This window comes from Pantherophis guttatus, chromosome 11 (assembly GCF_059756535.1).
Source record: "Pantherophis guttatus breed Tessera chromosome 11, ASM5975653v1, whole genome shotgun sequence".
NCBI classification, from domain to species: Eukaryota; Metazoa; Chordata; class Lepidosauria; order Squamata; family Colubridae; genus Pantherophis; species Pantherophis guttatus.
This window is the reverse complement of record NC_142073.1, coordinates 3,399,782-3,423,636: the sequence shown is the minus strand read 5'-3', so window position 1 is coordinate 3,423,636 and position 23,855 is coordinate 3,399,782. Positions and strand designations below refer to the sequence as shown.

The 23,855-nt window shown below is 40.7% G+C and overlaps 1 protein-coding gene across 1 annotated transcript in view; it reads left to right on the top strand.

Annotated features, from left to right (window-relative positions):
- CDH13 (cadherin 13) overlaps nt 1-23,855 on the top strand; it is a 425,229-nt gene that overhangs the window by 226,823 nt on the left and 174,551 nt on the right. The window contains exon 5 of the mRNA XM_034426532.3: nt 12,779-12,931. Within this exon, the coding sequence (XP_034282423.1) occupies nt 12,779-12,931 (153 nt within the window). The remainder of the gene's footprint in view (nt 1-12,778; nt 12,932-23,855) is intronic.

Sequence of the window (23,855 nt, the reverse complement as noted above, 5' to 3'; positions counted from 1 at the left end):
CTCCCTTCTTTTCCCCATCGGTTTTTCCTACCTTCCTTCCTTCTATCCATTGTTCCACTTCCTTCCCTCCCTCCCTCCCTCCTTCCCCTTTCCCCTTTCTTTCTTCCTCCCCTTCCTCCCTCCCTCCCCTTTTCCCTCCCTTCCCTCCCTTCTTTTCCCTTCAGCTTCTCCTTCCTTCCCGCCTTCCTTCCTTCCTCCCTCCCTCCCCCCTTCCATCCATCCATCCATTCATCTATCCATCCACTTCCTTCCTTCCTTCTACCTTCCTTCCTTTTTTTCTCCCTTATTTTCTCTTCAGCTTCTCCTCCCTCCCTCCCTCCCTCCCTTCCCTCCTTCCTTCCTTCCTTCCTTCCATCCTTCCTTGATTTATAATTTCTTTTTATACAGCCTTTATGGTCCTTTAAACTTTATATTTATGGTTGTCATGTCTCGCTACAAATAATAAAGTGTTAGCTGTTCCTGTATTTCATAAGAGGCTGTCAGAACATGTCATATTTCATTCTGCCATCCAACAAAGCAACTGCACCTCAAAGAAAGAGAAATGAGGGAGGGGCGGCTGCATTTTTTATCTTTAAAACACTTCTAATTTCTTGGAAAATCCTCTGGTCCTATCAACAGGTTCTTCTGCACGAATTTGGACATGCTGGCCGGGGAATTTGGGGAGTTAAAGTCCATGTCTCTTAAAGTTGCCAAGTTTGAGTATCATTGCTGTAGGTAAACCTCAGAATTACTTCTCCCCCCCAAAAAAAAAATCACAGCAAAGGGCTTTCTGAGGTTAAAAAGACCAGTAAATCTTATTTGTCCCATCATCTCAGAAGCTAACGACCCTGAGATTTATTGTGGATGTTGAGCTTGTATCCTTGAAGTAAATTGAGAGAGAAAAAAATATATATTAAGGAAGTATCCCTCCCTTCCGTGAAAAATTACCTGCAAGGCCTCCAATTCAGGTTCCTGAGACTTTGGTTAGTTTCAGTAATTCAGAAACACCTCGGAAGGAAAGTCAATCATTTAGATCAATCGGGCCTATTTTCCCCCAAGTGACGGCAAGTTCCAAGGAAACGTTCTAACAGGCTAGCTACAGATTGTAAACAGCAATATCACGCTATCATTTTTTATTATATAAGGTGGGAAAAAGAAACAAGCAAGGTGTGATTTGTCGGAAATAGCCACCAAAGGCCAAGGATGAAACGAAGGCTTCAACCTGCAAATGGATTTAGAATCATGACATATAATAAACATTCTTACACACGCTGGATTTTAACCAGCTGGCTAAGAAGGGGTTTATCTTTAGAAATGCTGTGTAATTTCTGCAAAAAAACCCCACCCCAAAACAACAAAACTCCATAATTGGATCTTTACAGTATTTCGTTTATGTGTTTTAGGCTTTGTTACAGTTTTTATCACTTTAAAATTGTAAGATACCCAGAATTACCCCACGGTAAGATGGGGGTGGGGAAGCAATACATTTTACAAATCTATAAATGACTTCTCTTCCTAATTTTTTTTTTTAATTTGCTGACAGCTTTTCTGTACTTGGCTGGAGACCTCATCCATCCCATACTTCAAAGTAATTTCTCTCTGTGTATGTGTGCAGCAGGAGTGGCAGTGATGGGATTCAAGTAATTTAACAACCGGTTCTCTGCCCTAATGATTTCTTCCAACAACCAGTTTGCCAAACTGCTCAGAAAGTTAACAACCGGTTCTCCCGAAGTGATGCGAACTGGCTGAATCTCATCACTGAGTAGTGGGTTTCAATTTTGGTCGCTACCAGTTTGCTCGTGGGTGCGCACATGAGCCTCCCCTCGCCGCCGCTACCGATTTGCCCGAACCGGTAGCAACCGACCACTGGGGTGCAGGTATTTCAAAGCAGGTGTGTGTAGGTTATGTGAGTGTGTAGGTAAAGATGAACAAAGGAAAAGGGAAGAGTGAGAAGTACGCATGCAAAATGTAAGATAAAATGCCAAGGTTTCCCCAAAGCGAAAACAAAATAAAAGGGTTTAAGAAATGTATCATGATAAAGTTAATATGAAATAAACTCCCGGCCAGGAATAGTTGGAGATAAACAGGCATGTGTGTGTGAATGTATGTGTGAAAAAGCCATGTAACAACTGTAGAACAAAAATAGGAATTCTTCAGCAGGCAATAAGGCAGTTTGGTGTAGTGGTGAAAGTGCTGACCTAGAAACCAGTAGACGGTGAGTTCTAGTCCCACTTTAGGCAAGAAACTTGGCTGGATAACTTTGGGCCAATCAATAGGAGACAGTGAATTCTGGTCTTGCCTTAAGCATGAAAATCAGCCAGTTACCAGGTGAGTATGAATTCTAGTCCTATTTTAGCCATGAAAGCTGTCTGGGTGATTTTGGACCAATCTCCAGGAGACCGTGAGTTCTAGTTCCATTTTAGGCATAAATGGCAGCTGAGTGACTTTGGGCCAATCAGCCAGAAGACTCTGAGTTCTAGTCCCGCCTTATTCATGAAAGCTAGTTGGGTGACTTTGGGCCAGTTGTTCTGGGGAAAATAGGAGGAAAAAGAACTATTAGGTATATTCTCTGTTATATGAATTACTTATAAAAGTAATAAAGACATGATTTTTTTTTTTAAAAAAAAGAGCTTTGTATTCCTGCACAGATAATTTTCTGGGGCCACATTTTATGCTAGTGGTTGGTAAGGTAGAAACCATATGATATATTCCAATCTTGTGCTAATGACTTATATCTTTATCTTTTTTCTCTTTGATGCTTTTCTTCCTCCCTGTTCTTCCTCTGTCGCTTTTTCCAAAGGCTGAAATTAAGATGATTATCTAAAGCAATTTCAGAATTAAGCTCGGGACCACACAAAATGACTTCATTTAGGGTTGCCAGTTAAGTTGGAGAGCAGGAAATGGAAGACTTTCAGTCTTAACAATTTTCTCTTGGCTGCATCTAAATCTTATCTTGTTATTAAGCAAAAGAAACATTTGATATCATGATTGCCAAATGATAGTATTAGCTCAAATTGGTTTCTTATTATAGGAACTTTCATGAGGATTTCAAAGCTTGACAGATATAAAATCCCAATTTTGCATAATCAAAAACTTATATTTTTGGACCGCTTATTATTCTGCAGTAAGGGAGATTCCTATTAGTGACAGTAAGTAATGGCTTTAAAATCAGGCAACTGTCTGTGAAAAGTGCCTTTTAATATTCACTAAAGCCAATTTTATGCAAATGAATTTATTGATTTAATGTTTTAGCCCGCAAATGTTTATTTAGCATGTTTCTGCCATGTGCATTAAATAGTGGTTTTTGAGTAGCAAAAAGCAACATTTATTTATATCCAGCATTTTGAAAACGAGGAGGAATATGATGTTGAAAGAGGTAGAAAAATTGCATAATTTAAAGCAGATACCAAATGACTGTTATAAATTTGCCACCGTGCTGGGTCTTTTTCCAAACAGCATGTTCTCATTATATTTTGGCACTGAAGTGAAATTTGAGACTTACAAGATTGATGTCAACCTCATTGAGTAGACTAGACCAGGAAATCAACTCCGCAGGAAACCTTCAATTACTTTTATTGAGATTTTATTGAAATTGTGAGATAATCTGATTATGCAATGCATCCACCCCTTATACTCCTGGGATTTGGGAAGGCATCTTTCTGAGTCTCTTCCCAATAGAGGTAGTCCTTGACTTACAACAGTTCATTTAGTGACCATTCAGAGCCCAACTTACTTCATATCTTGCTCAACAACAGAAATTCTGGTCAGAATCAGAACAGAGCTTGAAGGGACCCTGGAGGTCTTCTAGTCCAGCCCCCTGCTCAAGCAGGAGATCCTATACCATTTCAGACAAGTGACTGTCTAGTTTCTCCTTAAAAATCTCTGGTGATGGAGCACCCACAACTTCTGAAGACAAGCTATTTCATTGGTTAATTGTCCTCACTGTTAGGAAATTTCTCCTCAATTCCAGGTTGCTTCTCTCCTTGATCAGTTTCCATCCTTGTTTCTTGTCCTGCCGTCTGGTGCTTTGGAAAATAAATTGACACCCCCCCCCATCTTCTTTGGGGCAGCCTCTCAAATACTGGAAATATTGCTATCATGTCCCACCTAGTCCTTCTTTTCTCCAGATTAGCTAAATCAAATTCTCCAACCGATCTTCATATGTTTCAGTCTCCAGGTCTTTAATCATCGTAGTTGCAATTTTTCCAAAGTCTCAACATCTTTTTTTTGTAATGTGGTGACCAAATCTGGAGGCAGTATTCCAGGTGTGGTCCTAATTGTGGTCATAAATTGAGGACTTATGAAGAACGGTGCTGGAATTGGGTATATCTAGTCTAACCAAGACAAGGACTAGGGGTGACATGATAGCATCTTCTAATATTTGAAGGGCTGCCACAGGAAAGGGGGGGGTGTCAATCAGGGGTGAAATCCTGCAGGTTCTGACAGGTTCTGGAGAACCGATAGCAGAAATTTTGAGTAGTTTGGAGAACCGGCAAATACCACCTCTGGCTGGCCCCAGAGTGGGGTGGGAATGGAGATTTTGCAGTATCCTTCCCTGCCATGCCCACCAAGTCACACCCACAGAACCAGTAGTAAAAAAAAAATTGAATTTCACCACTGGTGTCAACTATTCTCCAAAGCACCAGAAGGCAGGACAAGACTCAACGGATGGAAACTAATCAAGGAGAGAAGCAATCTAGAACTAAGGAGAAATTTCCTGACAGTGAGGGCAATTAACCAGTGAAACAACTTGCCTCCAGAAATTGTGAATGCTCCAACACTGGAAGTTTTTAAGAAGAGATTGGACAACCATTTGTCTGAAATGTTATGGGGTTTCCTGCTTGAATGGGAGGTTGGACTAGAAGACCTCCAAGGTCCCTCCCAACTCTGTTATTCTGACTTCCTGTAGGCACAAGCAGATGATTAACAAATAATGTGAAGTGTTAAACGAATGACCTACTAAAATGTTTGAGGTGTTAAACTGCTCCAGAGGAATAGTCTGGCATTCTTGATTGCAATGTCTCCATTCCTCAATTTGTAACCTCTAGATAAATTACTACTATGGAGAGAAACAATTAGCTAAGAACTCTTCCTCCTTGACCTTGTAGAGTAGGAGCCATGGATTTGATTCCTAATGGAACTAATGACTGAAGAAAATCTGTAATTAGATCTGTGGACGGTATGCTGCATAGACAAACGCTAAGGAATTGTCTTGACGTACAAAGCATGTAGAAGTCGAGATAATTCACTACAAGGAGGGCATTGGAGGAATGGTAGATAACAGTCCCTACCTGAAGCTGGTTCTTTCAGCTGCAAGTGATTTACTCTGGATGGTTTCCTCTTTGTAAAAAGAAGATTGGGAATGCATCCAACTGTTAGAGAAATTATGATAGAATAGAATAACAGAGTTGGAAGGGACCTTGGAGATCTTCTAGTCCAGCCCCCTGCCCAGGCAGGAAACCCTACACCACTTCAGACAAATGGTTATCCAACCTCTTCTTAAAAATGTCCAGTGTTGGAGCATTCACAACTTCTGGAGGCAAATTGTCCACTGATTAATTGTTCTCAGAAAATTTCTCCTTAGTTCTAAGTTGCTTCTTTCCTTGATGAGTTTCCACCCATTGCTTCTTGTTCTACCCTCAGGTGCTTTGGAGAATAGCTTGACTCCCTCTTCTTTGTGGCAGCCCCTGAGATATTGGAACATGGCTATCATGTCTCCCCTAGTCCTTCTTTTCATTAAACTAGACATACCCAGTTCCTGCAACCGTTCTTCATATGTTTTAGCCTCCAGTCCCCTAATCACCTTTGTTGCTCTTCTCTGCATTCTTTCTAGAGTCTCAACATCTTTTTTACATTGTGGCAATGTAAAATATGATGATCGATAGTATTGATGATTAAGGTTTTGATCGTTCATGGATCATCTAAAGGATTTGAGGTGAAGTGGGGTGGACTGTGGTCCTCTTTTTATAAGGTTTGCAGTGCTTGAAAATAGAAGAACGAGAATTTCCAGAGCCATAAGCGTGTCAACCACAGCGAAAGCAATTTGTCATCTCTACATTTAGGGTGCTGCAGAAATATTTGGCATACAGTTAGGAATGTTAAAGTGAATTATGCATGTTTACATCTTTAAATTCATGTTCCTATTGGATTATCCTACTTCAAAGATTTTTTCTGGGTCTTGGCCCTGTGATGCCTCCAGGCACCAAGGTTTTAGTACACGACTTGTTTCATTATTTTTTTTAAAAAAAAACTTTTAAAAAACTTCGTATAGCTTATTTTGTTAGCTAGAATGAATGCTTTAGAGAGAGGGGGAGAGGGAGATGAGCAAGGTAATTTGCTTTATTTTGATTTAATAACAAAATGCATTAAATATTATAGAAATGAAGGATGGAGTGGGTGGTGTAGAAACCCTGTTTTCTTTTTGAAATCTGCTTTTGTAAAAAGCAGAAATTATAATGTAACATGGCTTGGCCACCTAAATGGAATTGAGGGAGGAAGAGGGAGGAAGGAAGGCAGAAGAAGGGAGATTTGCATCATGCTACTCCTTTTCCAAAGGATGGGAAAATGGATAAATATGTCCTTAGACTGACCATCCAATAGGCAACATCAAAGCACATAGGATGGACACTAGAACGACAAACTGACAATATTCTGATATTAGCTCATTAATCTCTTCTGAATTTTACAAACTATAAAACAAAGCTGTACACCCTTTCACACAATGGATGTATTCCTTTTAGAGAAGAACTAAGTAAAATCCATTTGAGTACCCTGGGAATTTTATTATGGAAGCTATAAGACAAAAACAAAAACAAAAACAGATGTCTCTGTACAACTGACAAAACAAAACAACATGGACTGTGGTTTTAATAGCTTCGACATTGGAAAAAACAACACTGTCAACAATCTATTGCTGCATGAACCAACTTGCCAAGTGACGCAATGATTGGAATGCAGTATTGCAGGCTAACTCTGCCCACAGCTTGGAGTTTGGTGAAATCCAATTTTTTTTTACTACTGGTTCTGTGGGCATGGCTTGGTGGGTATGGTATGGCTTGGTGGGCGTGGCAGGGGAAGGATACTGCAAAATCCCCATTCCTTCCCCACTCCTGGGGCCAGCCAGAGGTGATATTTGCTGGTTCTCCGAACTGCTCAAAATTTGCGCTCTGGTTCTCCAGAACCTGTCAGAATCTGCTGGATTTCACCCCTGAGTTCATCCCTGTTGAGACTCAAGGTTGACTCAGCCTTCCATCCTTCCAAGGTTGATAAAATGAGGACCCAGATTGTTGGGGGCAAGAGGCTGACTCTTTAAACCGCTTAGAGAAGGCTCTGAAGCACTGGGAAGTGGTATATAAATCTAAGTGCTATTGTTAGTCCTTCCTTCCTTCCTTCCTTCCTTCCTTCCTTCCTTCCTTCCTTCCTTCCTTCCTTCCTTTCGTGGTGATGCAGTGGTTACAATGCCATATTGCAAGCTAGCTCTGCCCACTGCCAGGAGTTCAATCCCAACCGATTCAAACTTGACTCAGCCTTCCATCCTTCCAAGCTTGGTAAAATGAGGTCCCAGATTGTTGGGGGCAATAGGATGACTCTGTAAACCACTTAGAGAGGGCTGTAAAAGCACTGTGAAGCGGTATATAAGTCTAAGTGCTGTTGTTATTGCTACGCTCCAATCTGACCCGTGTGTTTGGCTATGGTTGGTATGCAAATCAGGTGAACCTGGAAATAAAAGATGAAGTTTGGAATGACTCCATAGTGGTGGAGCTGTCATAATGTGATTACGCAGAGAATCAATTGGATTTTGAACCACTGCTGAAGTTTCCCCTCAACTATCTATTCTTTTATAGTAATAGGCAGTCTTCCTCTGCCATTGGACAGGTTGAGATGAATTTCAGAGACTAATAACAGGCATCAAGTTGTCAATTATTTTGTTTATTGTCCCTGTGGTGGCTTCATTAGGATTCCCTGCCGGAGGCACCAACATGACCTCGTCTGCCTCTGCTGGGTTACGGAGTTCAAGAACCTGTCGGAAGCCTTGGGGGAGGAGGGGACACATAAAATTAAGGAACTGCTTTGCCCGGCAGATATTCCAGGTTTTTATTTTATTTTTCATTATTCTGCATTTAAAAGAGTAAAATTAGAACAGCCTCTTCAGTCACATATATCTCCCAATTAAAATTGACCCTTGGGGATGTGACATTGAACATAAGCTGCGGAGGGAGAGGGGGAAAAAATCTAATTAAATTTGAGGAAGGAAATATACAACAAAAAAGAAAGAAAGAAAGAAAGTTGAAGAACCAGAGTTATACTTTTCTTTGCTGGGTTAAACTTTCCCTACTTAACTCTGTTTGTACGACTTTTCTACTTGTCAACATAAAAGAGAAGCATTTCTTTCTTTATTAAACCCATAATGTTTTCTTTTATTCGTATCTATTTTATGTATCCAGTCTATGTTTATACTTATTACCTAATACGTTCTTGACAAATAAATTAAAAAAAAAATCTGGGTGACAATTGTGGACCCATTGTGGCTTCTAGGTCATCATCAAAGGAAGCCCCAAGTATAGCACATTACAGTAATCCAACTAAGTCATTGCTTACTGATGCCTTTATCCATGTTGAGTCATAACTCAAAAGTTGGCCAAGACACCCCCAGGATACAACCTCCACTTGCTGTGTCCAAGCAGTAATTGTGATTCCTGCTGTGGCTTCAGAAAGAAACCAGAATCCCAACTAAGATACCCATCATGATGTGATTCTCTTGTGCTGAACAGAAAGAGAGTAATACCGCAAGATCTCTTCTAAGATGGTAACTCCATCTTCGTCAATTTTGGACTGACATACATTGAAAAATAATTAATTGATTAATTGGGAGGGTTGCCTTTTAAATATTTAAAGGGAGCCTAATTAGCTAAGGATGTGTGACGTTTGCCAACTTAATTTGATTCCATCTGACCATGTTAATCTTTTATTGAATAATAAGGGGGAATGGTGATAATAACCATAGTTTTATTCATGTATTGTCCTGCCTTGTAAAAGATCCCAAGGAAATGAAAAAAGAAATTCAAGAAAAACATTACTGAACAGCAATTAAAAGCATCTATTAAAACGTGATCTACTTCCATGGACCAAGGAACTAAGGAACGATATTCCAATAGATAAACAGAATGCTCATAATGGTGGTGAAAGAGAATTGGTCATACTTAGCAGAGAAAATATAAGTCCCTGGAACCACTGGTGCAATTTTTAGAAGATGGAAGATACAATCATAGGGTTGGAAGGGACTCCAAAGGTCTTCTAGTCCAACCACCTGCTCAAGACAGGAATCTTATACCATCCTGGCCAAATGGTTATCCAGTCTATTTTTGAAAACCTCCAGTGATGGAGCACCCAAAATTCTGGGAGGCAATCTATTCCACTGATTGATTCTTCTTACTATCAGAAAATTTCTCCTTAGTTCTAGGTTGGCTCTCTCTTTAACAAACGTCCACCTTCTACTTCATGTCCGGCCAACATGCCTACTTAGAAGTCCATAGAGCAGAGGTCTTCAAACTTGGCAGCCTTAAGACTTGTAGACTTCAACTCCCAGAATTCTCCAGCCAGCTGGAGAATTCTGGGAGTTGAAGTCTACAAGTCTTAAGGCTGCCAAGTTTGAAGACCTCTGCCATAGAGTGTTAGCAAACATGTATATGATGCTGGTCTTAAATCATGATGACTCTACGCCCAACCAAAGTCCTTCCCGGGTCTCAAGCGTGACCTTCCAGGTACAATAATAAGAAGGGGGGGGGGAAGTGCCTCTGAGGTTGTCCATTGCCTGTTGCCATTTTCCAGCAGAAATATTAAGTCTAATTTCTGCAAAATGCCTATCCCTTTTTTTGCAGCTGTACATGTTTAATGCAAAAAGGGAAGAAGCACAGGTCCTTTGAACTGCTATCACCATAACCTCCGCATTCTAATTAGAAAGCATCTACATTTATCTCATTTCTGCCAGCCCTTAGCTCCCTCTTGTGGCTAATTAAACCAAGCCTCTCCTTTTTTTTCCCCGGGTTCTTCCTTCTCTGTTAACAATCAACACTGCCGTTCATGGCTTCCAACAGTAGGTGTGAAGTCACTAACTCTGGCTCAGATGGGCAGAGTGAACTCTTGACTCTTTGCTTAGGATGAGAAGCACGTTCGCCGGCAAGTTAATTTGTCATGCAGGTTTTGCTCCGAACCTCCATCGAGAAGGATGGTTAATTTGTTTTGCAGGTGTTGAAGAGGGGAAAAAAAAGAAGAAGAATTGGCAAGGAGCAAAATTGCTCTAGCAGGAAAAGAGAGCAAATGAGGAGATATATATTTGCTGGGTTTGAAAAGGACTATCGGTAAAATCTGTTTTCTTGAAAACTTGGTTTGTATGTGTGGTTTTGTTACGGTGCTTGTTCTATGAATCTCGCCTGGGCTTCTTGTCTCGAAGAATTGCCCACCATAGGTTGACCGAGTTACACAGAGTTTCATTCACTGGATCTAAAGAGGATTCATAAATCATGGTTCCCAATGGGTCAGAACCAAAATGAGAAGTAGAAACTGGCTAGCAACTAAAAGGTAGAAGTGTCCTAGCCGTAGCTGCTAGGTTATTGTAGACAGATAATGGTAAAGGTTTCCTCTGCCCAGACATATCCAACTCTAGGTGCACAGAACACTCGGCGCATCATAAGACCCAGGGAATCTGTTACCTTCCCACAGAAGTGGTACCTACCGTATTTTTCGCACTATAAGAAGCACCGGACCATAAAACACACATTAGCTTTAGAGGAGGAAAACAACAACAACAACAAAATATCAGTCTCTGCCTCCCAGCATGCATCTGTCCTTTAGAGCGAAAAATACGGTATTTATCTACTTGCATTTGCATGCTTTCGAACAGCTAGGTGGGCAGGAGCTAAGGTAAGAATGGGAGCTCACCCCATTGTGCGGCGCTGGGTCTCGAACCTGGGCTTTCTAGTCAATAATAAGCCCAGCATCTTAACCACTGAGTCATCATGCTCCTCTTGTAGACAGATCCATCCAGTCAAATGGAGATTTATAAAAATATAAGTGTCTTTGGAATGCATGGGAGAAATTATCAGGAGTGTGCAAATCAGCTCTGCCCATGAGTCAATTAAATTCATAACTTCGATTCGATCTGAGAGTTTGAATTCATTCAATTCAGAACTTCGATTCAATCTGAGAGTTTGAACCGATCCATAAAAATCATTCCTCAAACTGGCCTGATTCACTTCAGATTTCCGAATGAATTTGGAAAGGGGAGGAAAGGGGTCTTGCAAATAACCCAAAGTCCTTGAATTGGTCTAAAGGCATCTAATTTGATCTGACAATTCGGTTCGACTTCCTGATTCAGTCTGGAAACTCTCTCCAGTTCAGAAATTCTGCCAAATTGCCTTTGAATTGGATCTCTGAAAGGCAGTCTAGCTTGTGACAGGTAAATAAAATGTAGGAAAAATGACTTATACGTATAATGAGACACAGACATTATATAGATTAATTGCTTAACATTTTCTGTCTGATAAGGAACCTTAGTCTCTGTTTAATCCTTGTGAAACTGTGTTAAGCCTCTTAATATATTGCTTCTCTGCTATTCCGTGATGTAATTCCTTCTTTTGCAGATAACTACTCTGAAATCATGTTAGTACTGAATTTCTATTTATACTTAACGGGGTAGTTGTAAGGATGAAAGAGGAGAGGGAGGAAAACCAGGCAGGTTGCTAAGTTCCTGGGAGAAAAAAGTAGGAAGTAATTTTTATAATTATATCCTCAAACGATGAGTGACTTTAAATAATAATAAAAAAAGACGGTACGTTTCAATAATCTGCAACCCTGATTCATTTTGACAGAACTAGTATACTTTTAAAAAGGAATCACTTTCATTTCACAGCTGTGAGCTTTCTAAAGGATATAAGGAACTGTAGTTTGTGGAGACAATAAGAAGTTACAGGGAGTCCTTGACTTACAATCATTCGTTTAGTAACCGTTCGAAGTTGCAATGGCATTGAAAAAAATGACTTATGACCATTGCAGCATTACATGATCCAAATCCAGACGCTCGACAACTGTCTCATATTTATGACGGTTGCAGTGTCCTGGGGTCATATGGTCACCTTTTACAACCTTCTGACAAGCAGATCAATGGGGAAGCCAGATTCACTTAACAACCACATCACTATCTTAACAACTGCAGTGACTCACTTAACAACCGTGGCAAGAAAGGTTGTTAAAAAAGGGACAAAAACTCTCTTAATGATGGAAATTTTGTGGTAAATCAGTGGTGAAATCCAAATTTTTTTACTACCGGTTCTGTGGGCGTGGCTTGGTAGGCATGGTGTGGCTTGGTGGGCATAGCAGGGGAAGGATCCTGCAAAATCCCCATTCCCTCCCCACTCCTGGGGGAAGGATATTGCAAAATCTCCATTCCCAGCCCACTCTGGGGCCAGCCAGAGGTGGTATTTTCCGGTTCTCCGAACTACTCAAAATTTCCGCTACTGGTTCTCCAGAACCTGTCAGAACCTGCTGGATTTCACCCCTGTTGTAAATCAAGGACTACCCGTACTGGTAATTGAATAACCATTATATAACAACAACAACAACAACAACAACAACAACAACAACAATAATAATAATTTATAATAATAAAGTTACAACGATGCTAATGAGGGGGATTTAATATGGGTCCTTGTCATTGTGACCATCACTGCATCTCTGGGCTCCCGTTATTGTCATTCTCGTGCCTGGCTTGCAATGATAATGATTTTGTTGTTAATTTTCACAGGTGATAGACAATGACCGGCCAGAGGGTTCAAAATTCCGAATTTTTGGGAAAGGAGTAGAACAGGAGCCAAAGGGAATTTTCAAAATCATTGAGGGCACAGGAGAACTCTTCGTAACACAACAACTTGATAGAGAAGCCATTGCTACATACGAGGTGAGTAATCCTGGTCTGTCTTTATTTTATTGATTGGTTGGTCATATATATAGATCTTCTCTCTCTGTCTCTCTCTCTCTCTCTCCTCTGTCTCCTTCCAGTCTTTTTTTACTGCATTAATGAGCTGCCAATATACTGGTCTATTGTAACATGTTGGACAAGGTTGAGATAGGAAATGCATAATATTGAATGTGACGAGGATTGCTTTAGAAATAAGTCTGTAGAACTTCAGCCACTGGATTAATTCCTAAAAAGCCATGACTTTGACACAGATTAGATTTACCAAGGAGAGAAGCAATCTAGAACTAAGGAGAAATTTCCTAACCCTGAGAGCAATTAACCAATGGAATGGATTGCCTTCAGAAGTTGTAGGTACTCCATCACTGGAGGCTTTTAAGAAGGGACTGGACAACCGTTTGTCTGAATTGGTGTAGGGTTTCCTGTTCAAGCAGAGGGTTGGACTAGAAGACCTCCAAGGTCCCTTCCAACTCTATTATTCTATGTTCTGTGTTCTACAGTAATCCATACATCATGAGTTGAATGGCTACCTAACTTTTATTTAACTAGAGAACAGGAAATAACATGTTTGGCATTTCTTATTCCCAATTCTGTCTCTGTAGTCTTAGTTGATTTCATTAGGCAGCAACTACTACACAGCAACAACCCTTTCTCATACTAAATCAAAGCAATATACTCATTGGAGCTATTATAATACAGTTTCAATTTCTACACAGATTTATTTCTTTTGGCATGGCCATTTTGCTTTCCTTCCTCCCAGCTTCGCAAACCATGCTTTAAAAAAAAAATGCACCGTGTTAGATGAGCCAGAAAATAAATGCAAATGCACGCTGTCATTGCTGCACATTCTTTCTGTGTGGTCCATCATACAATTCTGCACACAGCAGGTTGGTTGGAGCCCCATCGAGCAAACTACAGTCACAAAGTTCAGCACAAAGAGAACACACAACTCGATTAGTCGGGGTTTGTTTTTTGTTTTTGTTTTTTTTGAAAAACTGAGAGCTGCAATCCCTGGAGATTTTCCTGTTTCTACGATAGTTCATAGTTTATTCAAGGTCAGAGAAATAAGAGTCAATGTACGCAAAGGAAAACAGAGTTTCTGAGAGACACTTGTCTGTATGGTTTGTTTTAACAGGAGCATGCAGGAAAAATAGTCCAAAAGCAGTCCAAGGTTCCAAGATCTGGGTCATGGTTGTTCCGACAGCCCAGAATTTCCTGAGCATGAGCCACACCAATGTCATGCAAGAGCTGGAGATCAGTCCAAAGCCTTTAGAACATTTTTGTTCTGATCTCCCCTCTACTTGCCAGATATGGGAGACTTTATACCATTCTCATCTGACAACTCCAGTTGTTTAAGTGGAGCCAGTGTTTGATCAGCCTCATGTAATTCTTGGCTTTGTCACTCCTGAGGCTGACATTCCACAGATCCTGCAGAAGCAGCTTCTCCATATTCAGAGGCAAGAGTAGCAGATTCTCTGTGGAAAGGCATAACTATTTTCTGAATTGTCAGGTACATGAAATGGAAATACGATTCTCTGCAGAAGTGGAAATGATAAATGTGCCGCGTAGTTCTACTTAAACTCTACTAAGAGAAAAGATGAACCCAACTCTTTCAAAAAGTAACCGCAGTGCAGGAATATTGGTAGGACTATTCTTTCCTGTCTTGTAAGTTTCACTGGCATGCTGATATGGAGCAAGACGCCACTAATCTAAGTGAATGGAAAAGCTCAAAGCCCTTCTAAATATGGAGCACCATCAGTTTCCATGTGGCAATACCCACTCCTGAACAGGACCATGACTCTGGTCCAAGAACCACAAGTATCTTCTAAGAGGGTGATTTGTTCATTGCTACCATGGCACAAATGTCCCTTGTGTTGGAGCATTGATTAGATGTGCATTTGTTTGGGTCAATGTAGAAGAGAGACAGAGACTGAGAGTGGAGTCTAGCAAGTAATCAGCTTGGAGTCATTACATTCCCACAAATGGTCTAAGACCAATCCCTCTTGAATTTGGTTGACTCTTATCTAGGACTAATTTAATCCTGACTGTCAGTTGACTTAAATCGGGTGTCAACTCAAGGCTCGGAGGCTGGATCCAGCCTGCAGGTTGCTTAGATCTGGCCCACAGGGCCACCCTGGAAACAGCGAAGGACTGGCTTACGGTGCCCCTGCCAGCAAAAACGGAGCTTGGGAGGGCTTCATGTGGCCCTCCCGAGCTCCATTTTCACTGGCAGAGGGTTGCAGGAGGCCATTGCAGCCAAAAATGGCAAGAACTGCAGACAGCACGCTCCAGCTCCGTTTTTGCTGCCAGAGGATTGCAGGAGGCTGGGAGTTTGGGAGCCCTTTTTTGCTGGCAGAGCACTTGGGCCATCACAGGGACCCCCGACATGAGTGACATCGAGCTGGCCATGTCTACCCTGGTCATGCCCACCTCAGTCCCCCAAGGTTAAACACAACCCTGATGCGGCCCTCAATGAAATCGAGTTTGACCCCCCCTGACTTAGATAGATTATTGCGTATAGGCAGGAGCAATCAATCAGCTAAACTGGAATATAACGCACGGCCCTGATTCTTTGCGCCTGACAGTCCATCGAGTAATCTAATTCACGATGATACTTCAATCTATAAATAAGTAAGTAAGTAAGTAAGTAAGTAAGTAAGTAAGTAAGTAAGTAAATCAATCAATCAATCAATCAATCAATCAATCAATCAGCCCCTCTGGTTTAACACATGTTTGAAAACAAAAGCCAAACACTTTGGATCAGCTGCTTCAATGGAGAAAAAAAAGTCATTTTGTGCATGTGAGCGAATGCACATTATGAAACCGATCGATGTGATCTGGTCAATCCCACTGACATCTCATCTGCGGCACCACTTCAGTTCAGTGCTTCGTTGAAAAGTGGGCTCTTTGATCCACGTTCCATCAAACTCAAAGGCCCGTTTAAAGCTCTGCATAACTCTATTATTTATGAACTCATGTTTGCGAAGAGATGAACCTTGCTCAAGGCAGGCTATTGCTGTATCTTGTCCATCTAATTGGAAGAAATTCCTTTGCCTGTTAGAGAGAAATAGAGCATCTTTCTAATTGAAGGCAGTAGCAATATTTACTGCCAAAGTTTTAGCGAATGTAACATAAGAGTGAATAAGCTCCTTCCTATTATTCCATGTTTATTATACTACTCTGCGGATACTCTTAAGATGAAGGAGAGAGAGGGGAAAAAAACATAAACTTACAACAAAGGTCATTGCAATTTAAAAATAACACAGGGAAGGAACTCCTATTAATTAAGAGAATTAATCTCCCGCTTTTCTGCTAGATGACATGGATTTTCATACCTTTGGTAATTTATGAATTACCCTGCGCATCTCGGTAAACAACCTGAAAATTTATTCCATAAATGGTAATAATAAATTCAACTGTATGGATGGGAGGTATTAATACATTAAGCACCTGGCATTTGTGACAGATAATTTATAGTTAACTATCAGGTTCCAAAGTCATTTCATTTCTTAAAATTGAAAATGTCTTTTCGCTTCACAGAGGATGCTTAGCTAAATTCAGAGTTGACAAAGCCTCTTGATTACCGCAAAGTATTTTTTTGGCATTCTGTAATGTGAAAAATATGGAAAACTAAAGCCATTTTAAGAAGAGCCATTATTCTCCGTGGATATTGAAAGCGAAATCTAGTTTTGAGGAGTTAATCCATTTTCTGTTTGGGCTGGGATGAATGAAAAGCTAAGGAAGGAACAGATGAAAAGGTTACATGATTACAGAAATAAGATTCCTTGTTTACCCAGAAAGGCAGTCCTTTCGCGACACACCAGTGGCGCGTCTAATGTAACATCTTATCCCCTGCGGTAGACCATTAGACCAAGAAGGCCACAAGCAGGGTTGAAGACAACAGTTCTGGGTTTTTTTCTTTCCCCCAAAATCAGCACTTCCTGATCTTAAGCACTGAGTCTCTCTTATGCAAGCACTTAAAAGTTAAAGTTTTTAAAAAAGTAAGACCACACCTGGAATACTGCATCCAGTTTTGGTCATCACATTGCAAAAAGATGTTGAAACTTTGGAAAAAGAGCAGAGAAAAGCAACTCAAATGATTAAGGGTCTGGAGCACAGGTGAAATGCTTCCAGTTTGGACCAGTTCGGCCAAATTGCTAGCGATGGCGGACGGTGGTTCAGAGAACCAGTAGCGATGGTGGTGCGAGACTCCGCCCACCTGCCCGGTCATTGTTACTGTAAGCTATTTTTTACCCTTCTGCGCATACACAGAGGGTCCACGGCGCGTGCACTTCCAAACCGGTTGGGAAGGTTAGTAGATTTCACTCCTGGTCTGGAGACTAAAACATATGAAGAAGGGTTGCAGGATATGGCTAGTCTAGAGAAAAGAAGGACTACGGGGTGATATGATAGCAGTGTTCCAGTATTTGAGGGGCTGCCACAAAGAAGAGGAGAGGTCTTCAGCATCATGGACAGGTCACTGTGGAATTACAAGGCACACTTCCTAAAGAGGAAACGGAACGCTTGAAATGTTGTCCCAGTAATGGCCTGGAAGCAGCTGGGATTATAAATATAGCTCTCCAGCAAGGTAGGTGGGCTTAAAGGAAATTGGCAAATGATCTTCAAAGCTCATTGCTTCCTGGATGGTGTTCTGCTACCCCGTCGTGCACTAACATAAGGAGCGTCTCCAGTTCGAGGGTCTTTTACAGACAAAATGCCTTGTGTCAGTAGAATGGAATAGGGTAATTTCTTTAGAAAGAGTCAATGGACGAAGGATCATCTCTAGAGCTTGACTTGTGCAACCAACAGGTCTTTTCTGAGTTGGCATTAAATTGTCTCTTCCCACCCAACCTCCCATCTCTGATATTAATAGACCTCATTTAAGCTCAGAATTTAGAAATGTTCTTCTCCATCTGTCTATCATGTGATGAGTTCAATCAATATTTGAGTGTTAATACCACTTTATAATGCCTTGGTAAGGCCACAGTTGGAATATTGCATTCAGTTTTGGTCGCCACGATGTAAAAAAAGATGTTGAGACTCTGGAAAGAGTGCAGAGAAGAGCAACAGAGATGATTAGGGGACTGGAGGCTAAAACATATGAAGAACGGTTGCAGGAACTGGGTATGTCTAGTTTAATGAAAAGAAGGACTAGGGGAGACATGATAGCAGGGTTCCAATATCTCAGGGGTTGCTACTGAGAAATTACCTGACAGTGAGAACAATTAATCAGTGGAACAACTTGCCTGCAGAAGTTGTGAATGCTCCAACACTGGAAATTTTTAAGAAGATGTTGGATAACCATTTGTCTGAAGTGGTGTAGGGTTTCCTGCCTGGGCAGGGGGTTGGACTAGAAGACCTCCAAGGTCCCTTCCAACTCTGTTATTCTATTCTATTCTAATATTTTAAAGAGCATGGGGGACACAAATGGTTGGAACACTGGGCAGAAGGTTAGCAAGCCCATGTTTGAGACCCGAGAATTACCATGGGGCTGGTTGAGTTCTCGTCCTGCACTCCAGCTCCTGCCTGTGACATGAAAGGAGCCCCCAAGTGGGCATCCCAAGAGTGATGTCATCAGCTAATCCTTTCAACTTGGAAGCACCTCGATGCTTCTGACATGAGTGCAAAAAATATATATCAATATTTGATATTAGTTTCCTCATCACTCTTTTCCAGAACTTATTGAACATCCCAATGAATCTGCTCTGGAGAAGCAGGGGTCTTTCCTGATTTTATTTTTTTTACAGCTGCCAACGTAATTAGGTTGAATCTTTCCTGTCGGCATCATTATCAAAAGCTCAGGATTCATGTACAGGGAGACAGCATGTCGCTGGCAGGCTAGAGAGGAAGAACCGAACAAAAGGAGAATGAAAGGAATTAACAATTGATTTCATGGCTGCTTTCTGCGAAGCTTTGTTTTAAGTCTACACCTTTCACAGGAGAACAAATATCAATCGTCATTAAAGAAACGGGTTTCTACTCATCAAAATAAAGGATGCTGCATTTAATTTTGTCAATGCTGTATGTATATATGAATAGAATAGAATAACAGAGTTGGAAGGGACTTTGGAGGTCTTCTAATCCAACCCCACTGCTTAGGCAGGAAACCCTATAGCATTTCAGACAAACGATTATCCAATCTCTTCTTAAAAACTTCCAGTGTTGGAGCATTCACAACTTCTGGAGGCAGGTTGTTCCCCTGGTTAATTGTCCTCACCATTAGGAAGTTTCTCATTAGTTCTAGGTTGATTCTCTCCTTGATTAGTTTCCATCCGTTGCTTCTTGTCCTGCCCTCAGGTGCTTTGGAGAATAGCTTGACTCCGTCTTCTTTGTGGCAGCCCCTGAGATATTGGAACCCTGCTGTCATGTCTCCCCTAGTCCTTCTTTTCATCAAAGTAGACTAGACTAGACTCTTTCTGTGTGTGTGTGTGTGTGTGTGTGTGTGTGTATTTCTCTTTCACGAGTTTTTATGGAGGGGGAAAAACGATGACTGCTGTGTCATAGTACAAATACACGTTATGATATTACATGCACACACAAAAGGGGTGGGGCTTGTAATGCAATGACACAACATTGATTTTGTCCCAAAGGTATCCCACTGCTGTTTAAAAAACTCTCCGGCTGACTGGCAGCCTTCCTTTAAGCCTGACCATTTTCCTATTTTCTTTAATATACGCCATTTATTTGGCTTTGGGAACATTCTCTATTTCCCTCTGATTGCCTGTGTGTTGTGTTAGACTTTCTGGCCCGAATCCATTAGTCATGGCAGCCAGATCTAGTGCTCCCTGCTTTGCCATCAAGCTTCGACATGAATAGATCCTTCTCCTTCAAGCAAATTGGGTAAACAATGACTTCCCAGAGCAAGGGAAGAGATAACTTTTCTGGAACAAATCTATAAAGCCGGATGGCAGGATTTCAAATTCAGAGACCTTTTTATCTTCAGGTAAAAGGGGAAAAAAAAGCAAAAGATCGCTCTTCCGCCTTCAGCAGATGAGGAAACAGCGGGAGGATTTATTATGTTATATAATCAAATTTGACAGGAAACATGAAAGCACATTAAGAGTCAGTTAATGGCCTAGGAACATTGGATGCTGTTTTTTTCCCCCAGAACTAAGCAGAGTTGAACCTGATCTTTCCCTGTATACAAAACACTGATTGCATTTCGAAAAGGAAGACGTGAGCTGTAAGTACCATAAATAGGATGATAATGATCATGAAGATGGCATTGCCAATATATGACATTCCAATTAGATATTATTTTTCTTCGGGCAGCTTTCTTAGTCGGAGTATGATGTAATTTCGGGTATACAGATTGATCTCTCCTTCGTCTCCCAATGGGCAGCAGGGAGCTTGCTGGCTGCTGGAGAAAAAAACCCTAGAAACTAGTGGATTGGGATTTCACTGAACTAGGGCTGCAGAAAAATCTTGGTTTACGTAGGAAGAACCTGGCTAAAGAGAAATACATACATACATACATACATACATACATACATACATACATACACACACATACACACACACACAAATGCAGATGTACACATTTTGCACAGATGTGTATAGAGATTTGGAACTTGGCATAGGGTCTCTAGCCATCTAAAAAAATGGAATAATTGAGAATCTGATGGCCCTCAAGTTGAGGAAGAGTTTTTGTCTGCTTTCGAAAAGGCACCAATCAAAAATAGCCGTGTCACGTCAGCCAACTGCTGGGAAAAAGCTGAAGACAATCATTTCTTCTGAAATCTCCACACTTACTGTACATACTCGGAGTTGTAATGGTACTAAATTGACACTGAGTTCAATTGATGGAATTCCTGTACTCCCTTCTTTTCTTCTTGATAAATCTTGCTAAAGAGACACTTTTGAAAACGGTGCTTGGAATGAATAACTTTCAGTTTTAGGCAGCTGTCAAAGAAACTGACAACATAGCTAGAACTTATGAATTTCTTGTTTCTCCTCTGGGTGCAAGAAAGCAAAGAGGATTGACACTTCCAGAGCAAAAGATGTAGTAAGCCTCTAAAATGAAGAACTGATGGGATCATGACTTCTCCAGCAGATGGATTAGCCAATATAAATGAAGACACCCTCCTTTGTAGACTTACACATCTGCTTCCTCTTTTCTTCTGAAATTGCTTACAACTGAGATCCTTCTCTGAGAATCTTCTGGATTTCTCATGAGTATCTTAAACTTTATATCAGGACTCATTGACTGACTCACAAATTTTTCTTGGACTTTCCTTTAGACTGCTATTTGAATCTTGAGAATAATTCCCTGAGGCTCCATTGATTATGCTATGAAAATATTAACCATGGACACTTTCATCAGTTTCTCTTTACTTTTTCTTGACATTAGACCAGGGGTGAAATGCTCCCAGTTCAGACTGGATCGCCTGATCTGGTAGCGAGGGCGGTGGTGGTTCGGAGAACTGGTAGCAAAAATCCCTGCCCACCTCCCATGCCCAGCTGAGCCACGCAATCATCAGTGGCTTTTTTTTTTACTTTTAAAAGCATTTTTTCTACAACCTCTTCGGTGGAAAAAAAATGCTTTTAAAAGTAAAAAAAAGCCTCTGATGATCGCACGGATCAGCTGGGATTGTCAAAAGCTTTTAAAAGCATTTTTTTACAACCTTTTCAGCCAAAGTTGTTGTAGAAAAAATTATTTTAAAAGGTTCTGATGATCCCAGCTGAGTTGCCTGATCGTCAGAGGCTTTTAAAAGCATTTTTTTCCTGCAACCTCTTAAGGTTGTAGAAAAAATGCTTTTAAAAGTAAAAAAAAAAAAGTTGGCCACGCCCACCCAGTCACATTACCCCACCACCACCACCAAGCCATGCCCACAGAACCGGTAGTAACAAATTTTACATTTCACCACTGGTTAATTCTCAGCTGTTCTAATAAAGTCTGTTTGTTTTGGAACTGTTTGCATCTAATACTACCTACTTGGGCCTGGGTTACAACACCAAAACAGAGAATATCTTTCAGTTATCTTACAGTCTCTATTCCTGGCAACAGACATTGTAGGCAGACAGATAAGGCTTACGCTCCTTTTAAATACATGACACTTACACGGAGGAGTAATTTGGCGTAACCACCTTAATTTTGCATATCTTCTTTCATTTACTATAAATAGCTTTCCTGATTAAATGTTATTTGAACTCAGCCGAGGCCTCCAGCTTCTTATTTCTAGGTTCCTCCAATATGCCACCAGGATTCTTTTGACTGTCAAGCGCATTAAAGAAATCCATCTAACACTATAACGTAAGCTCATGTCCTGTTGATCTCTTTGGAATATTTTTGTACAACATCATCGTACCATTTTTGCATGCAAAAAAAAAAAAAAAAAAAAGGAAGATAAGTATTTTTCATCTGAAAAAAATCAACACCGCTTCTCTTTTTTGTTTATCAAGGTAAAAACTAGGCAGGAATCTCTTAATCTTTGTACGAGCTGGAAAAAGATGAATGGGAGGGAAAGAGTCATTAAATGTTTTCCCTTATCTCCATTGAACTGTACAATGAAAGTAAGAGAGACAGAGAGAGAGAGAGAGAAATCATCTTGTTAAAATGAAAAACAGCACCGCTGACTTCCAAAAAGATATAGATACTTTCATCATAAATTCGTGCTTTCTTTTAAAAACTGTTTGATGGAAAGGAATAAATACACATTCCCCTAGACTGAATTAGAGGTCATAATTTAACCCTGAATACTAAACTATTCTTACGACTCTAAATTAAAACAGCCAATTTCCATCCCGGGGAGGTTTGGAAAACAATGGAAAGAGATAATTCTGCTTTTCCCAGATGACTTGAGTGGGTTTTGATAGTCAAAAGAATTTCTGTTAATTCTCCAAGGGCAGTCATCCATCTTTGAAGACAGGAATTAAGATGTAATCTAGGCTCGCTTGTTTTGCTTACCTATGGTTTTCTAGATAAACACAATTGAGTTGACACAACATACTTGACCATACATCAGGGTTTATAAACCATAGAGATTAGGTTTGGGGGGAAAAAACACTGAGCCAAATTCAAACCACCTGTATTATGGCTGACTGCAGAATCTAACAATTCTTCCCCCTATATGGATCTAAACAAATCCTTTTATATCCTTTATATTTATTTATGGATGGGTGGATGGATGGATGGATGGATGGATGGGTGGGTGGGTGGGTGGGTAGGTAGATTGATTGATAGATAGATAGATAGATAGATAGATAGATAGATAGATAGATAGATAGATAGATAGATAGATGATAAATGGAGAGTGATGTAGTGCTTAAGACATCAGGCTAATGAGTTTTAGACCTGCCTTAGGCCCAGGGTGACCTCAGGCCAGTCCTTCTCTTTCAGCCCTAAGAAGCAGGCAATGGCAAATCAGGAAGTTGTCCAAGCAGTCGCTAGGAGTCAAAAATCTGTCCTGAAGGCCCCAATAATAATAAAATAGTGGTGGATATCTTTTTTGACATCGATGTCATCATTTGTTTTAAATAGAGATTTTTACCATTCAGCCTACCACTGATCCAGATGCTAATTCTAAGAGATGGGCAAGTCAGCCCAATCTGATTCAGATCAGCGCTTAAGTATTAAAACATCGATTCAAAGGGATACAAAGGGATCCCTTTTGATACAAAGGGATCAAAGTGATTCGAAACATCAAAACCCTTTGATCCGGAACTTTGATCCACGTAACTGAAATTGAATGATTGATTCGGTTGGGGAAATGTCCTTTCGTGGGGGGGTGGCACAAGAGCCACCCAAGCACTTTGACAGCTTCACTTGATTCCACGAATCCCTTTGGCTAATCGGAGATTTGATCAAATCGCCTTCCAATTGAATCTTTTGCCTCAAATATTTGTGCAATCCAATTGGTTCGTAGGCTAGCTTTGCCCAACAAATTGCACTGATACTTCAGCCCAC